General features: G+C 22.9%; 1 protein-coding gene across 2 annotated transcripts; it reads right to left on the reverse strand.

The window, feature by feature from the left end:
* Nucleotides 1-1,499: 1,499 nt before the first annotated feature.
* On the reverse strand, nucleotides 1,500-3,849 carry Bma-rnt-1 (Uncharacterized protein; the record flags this gene model as incomplete). 2 transcript variants are annotated; one of them, XM_043080759.1, is made up of 3 exons in its annotated part: nucleotides 1,500-1,894; nucleotides 2,292-2,405; nucleotides 3,531-3,849. In XM_043080759.1, the coding sequence occupies 3 exons, from the start codon at nucleotides 3,847-3,849 to the stop codon at nucleotides 1,500-1,502; spliced, it is 828 nt and encodes a 275-aa protein (XP_042936693.1). The 2 variants fall into 2 exon arrangements, with proteins under 2 accessions (XP_042936693.1, XP_042936692.1); XM_043080758.1 differs by having other exon boundaries at nucleotides 2,286-2,405.
* Between the last annotated feature and the right edge of the window lie 182 nt (nucleotides 3,850-4,031).

A 4,031-nucleotide genomic window follows, 5' to 3' on the forward strand; every position in this document is an offset into this window, starting at 1 on the left:
TGAGTAAATAAATAGTGAAAATTTAATTGTTAAATCAATTATAAATGATAAATAAAGAATTAATAATTTAATTTGAAATCAATCATAAATGATAAATAAAGAATTAATATTTTAATTTGAAATCAATTATAAATGATAAATAAAGAATTAATATTTTAATTTGAAATCAATTATAAGTGATAAATAAAGAATTAATATTTTAATTTGAAATCAATCATAAATGATAAATAAAGAATTAATATTTTAATTTGAAATCAATTATAAATGATAAATAAAGAATTAATAATTTAATTTGAAATCAATCATAAATGATAAATAAAGAATTAATATTTTAATTTGAAATCAATTATAAATGATAAATAAAGAATTAATATTTTTAAAATTGATTCAAATTAGTGATTAAATTAAATTAATAAATGAAATCAAATCTATTTCAAGTATCATTCATCACTGATAGCTTTTGCCTTATCATTTTTTTTTTTTTTTTTAACAAAATTATCAAATAAAAATTTTCTGTTAAAAAAAAAAAAAAGTATTTAATGACAAAATATATTAAAATGTATGTATTTAATCAGTACAATAGCGTTTGTAATTTTTATTCATAAATTATTGTATAACAATTAAATGAAAGAAAGAGGGAAAGAGGGAGGGAGAGCGAGGGAGAGGGAGGATGAAAAAAGAAGAAGAGAAGGGATAATTTAGGAAGGCACTTATAAATTTTTTTTTTTATTACCCGCAAGAAAATTCATAAACAAACAAATAAACAAAACAATAATAATTATTACCACAATAACAATTAACAATAATAAAATCAATGAGATCAATAAATTATTTCTGTTTTTTGTTTTTTGTATGTAAAAAAAGAAATTTAATGCAATAAACTGTTAATAAATATGCATATGTTAATTATATAATTTCAAAAATTAATTATTCCTTTGTTGTTTGTTTGTTTTTCTTTCATCTTTCCGTCTAATATTGTCATTTAGAAAAAAGCTAATTGAAGTTACTTGTGAAGATAAAAAAAATTTATTTTAACATTTTTTCACTGAATAATTAATAACTAACCTAATTAATCGATTATAATTTCACGTTTTTTTCTTTCTTTTTTTTTTTTTTTTTATTAAACGATTTTACGCTTCTGATTATTTCAAAAGTTTTATGCTTACAAATTATTTATTTGTCATAATTAATGTTTTTCCATTAGATTTAAATATTTGACTAATTACAAAAGATTTGCTTAAAATAACAATTAAAAATACTTTTTGCTTTTTTCTTTCATAAAATTTGATTGTAGAAATTTTTGTTTTATAATGAATAAATCAATAAACATTTTAAAAAGGTAAAATATTCTCTCAAATATTTATGTTTGAAAATTGTGAGAAGTTAATTAAATGAATAATTATGCATATTTATCAGAAAATCACAATTAGTATATATATACAATCACTGAATTGAATTGAAATTGAAAATGTTAAAATTTCATAGTTTAATTTTTGATTTTATGATTTAATATCATAAGGTTTCCAAATTTTTGTTACTTTTCGTCTGGTTCTGGTTGCAATCGATTGTTGTTCCTGAGATTGAGGTAATTGTCGAATTCGTTGAGTTAAAACAGCCGGTAAAGGTGTAACAAAAGATGGAATAGGTTGTCGAATAATTCCAGTAGTATTAGGATTTAGCAGTGGAGAATGAGGGAAATTCAATGCTACCGGTGCCGGTAACGGAGGATTTGGAATAAATGGAAATGGATTGAAGAGAGAGGGAAAAACAGGAACGGATGGCATTAGTGTTGGAATTGGTCTTGGAATAGCTCCGGTGGAAATCCGGCGACGAATTTTACTGGTAACCGGACAATCATCCGATGAAATTGATGCACTGGTACGACGAGTTAATGCTATAATTTTTTTCTTCTTTTTTTTTTTTTTTTACTTCTTTTTTTGCAATTTTATTTTCTCATCAAATTAATTGTAACATAATAATTATTAATAATAATTAGTAATAATAATAATAATAGTAATTAATAATAATAATAATAATGCATGTGATAAAAAGAGTGATATTTGATAATTTTAATTGAATTCTTATAATTTATTATTCAAATTTTATTGAAACAGTTTTATTTTCTGTAAAATTTCAACAAAAACGGTGAAAAAAAAAAAAAAAACAATGATTATGTTTTTGTAAAATTTAAATAAATTTCTAAATTTGACGAAAAAAAAAAAAAAAAAGGACAAAAAAGAGAAGAAAGAGGAATATGATAAGAAATGAAAAGAATGGAATTTCACCCGTACGCTTATTTGTTCGAGAATCACGGGGACCATCAACTGTCACCTTGATTGCTTTACCAATGATTGCTATCTGTGCCGGTTTTGTATCGATTGTTATCGTTAAATGAAAATTTTTTCCTGAAACTTTTTCCTTTTTCCCTTTGCAAATTTCAAATTCTTTCCACATAAAAAATTATATTTGAAAAATTTGAAAAAAAAAATGATTGAAATTTTATTGCAATAAAAAAAATTTTTAATTAATTAATTAATGTGTTTCAATTTGGTTCAAAAAAAAAATTTGAATTAATTAATGAAATAAAAAAAAAAATTGTTTTGTCAAAACAGAGAGAAAGGAATAAAGATGGAGAGAGAGAGAGAGGGAAGAGATGAAATTGGCAGAAAAGAATGGGTAAAATGAGCATATACCTTCCAAAGGATAAGCATGATAATATGATGGCTGGTGAATACGGTTACTTGTCAAATTTCCGGAACGGACAAAAAAATTAAACCGCATCAAGTTTTATCAAGGATTTAAATTACGGATGCTTTAATTATCAGGAAATACATATTGAAAATTGAAACTGTATTGCTTAGCATGTATTGAAAAAGAGACCATTACTTCTTTGGAGCTAACTTGAATTTAATTCAAAATTTATAGATCATTTTAAATTTGATGTAAAAAATTGAAGATAAAGAGAGAGAGAGAGAGAGAGAAAGAATATAAATATTTTGATTTTATTTTTAACTATGTAAACTTCAAATTCTCTTTGCTAACTTTAATTAACTAAAATTTAACTTCAAAATTAATAGTGAACTTTTATTTTTAATCAATTACTGTTTATTTTATAAGTTTCGATTTTTTTTTGAAATAAATTACTATTTCATTAAAATTATTCATAATATGTTCGAAAAGAAAAAAAAAAAGTTATTTCACAATTTTTATTTATTTTATTAACGACAAATTTTGATATTAATCAAAACAACTTCCATTTTTCTTTTTTGATATTAATTTCATTTATTCTTTTTTTTTGGGATAAAAGTGGAAGAAACGTTAGCAAGTCAAAAGCTAATAAGAATTATAAAATTTTAATTTTTATTTGTTTATTTTTTTAAAATTTCTTTTTCAATAACAACTTTTGAATGTAATTTTTTTTTTAAATATTCATTACATTATATCTTAGAATAGTTTTTCAGCTATTCTTTCTTAAATTTATTTTTTAAAAAATTCTAAAAAAAAAAAAAATTAAATTAAAAAATTTTTACCTCGCCCACTTTTACCAACAAATCGTAAATCATTGAAACGAGCAATCTGTCCATTCATATGAGTACGATTATTTCTCAAATCAGCGCAGCAATTTTCTTCATTTCCGGCTGCAACCGTAACAAGTGTTCCATCCGGAACCGGTCCTAATGCAAATACGGTAAACGGTAATGGTAATGATTTATTACTACGCCAATGATTAGGTAATGCAGTGCAAATTACATTAGGACATCCGGTTGGTAATAATTTTGTTGTCGTTGTTATTGCTGCTAGCGCTTCTTCAAGCGCAATTAACGTCTTCTCATAATCATTTGTATCCATTATTAAATCTAAATTTTATAAACTTTTTTTTTTTTTTTTAAAAAAAAAGGAAATCATCGAATCAAATCAAAACAAATACGATGAGTGATAAAATGATTTTGTTGAAATTATCAGTCAAGATTTGCCGTTCATTTCTTTATCAGCTGATAATTTTGATGATAATTCATGTTATCACTGTATGC

Source organism: Brugia malayi, assembly GCF_000002995.4.
Source record: "Brugia malayi strain FR3 genome assembly, contig: Bm_v4_Chr3_scaffold_001, whole genome shotgun sequence".
NCBI lineage: Eukaryota > Metazoa > Nematoda > Chromadorea > Rhabditida > Onchocercidae > Brugia > Brugia malayi.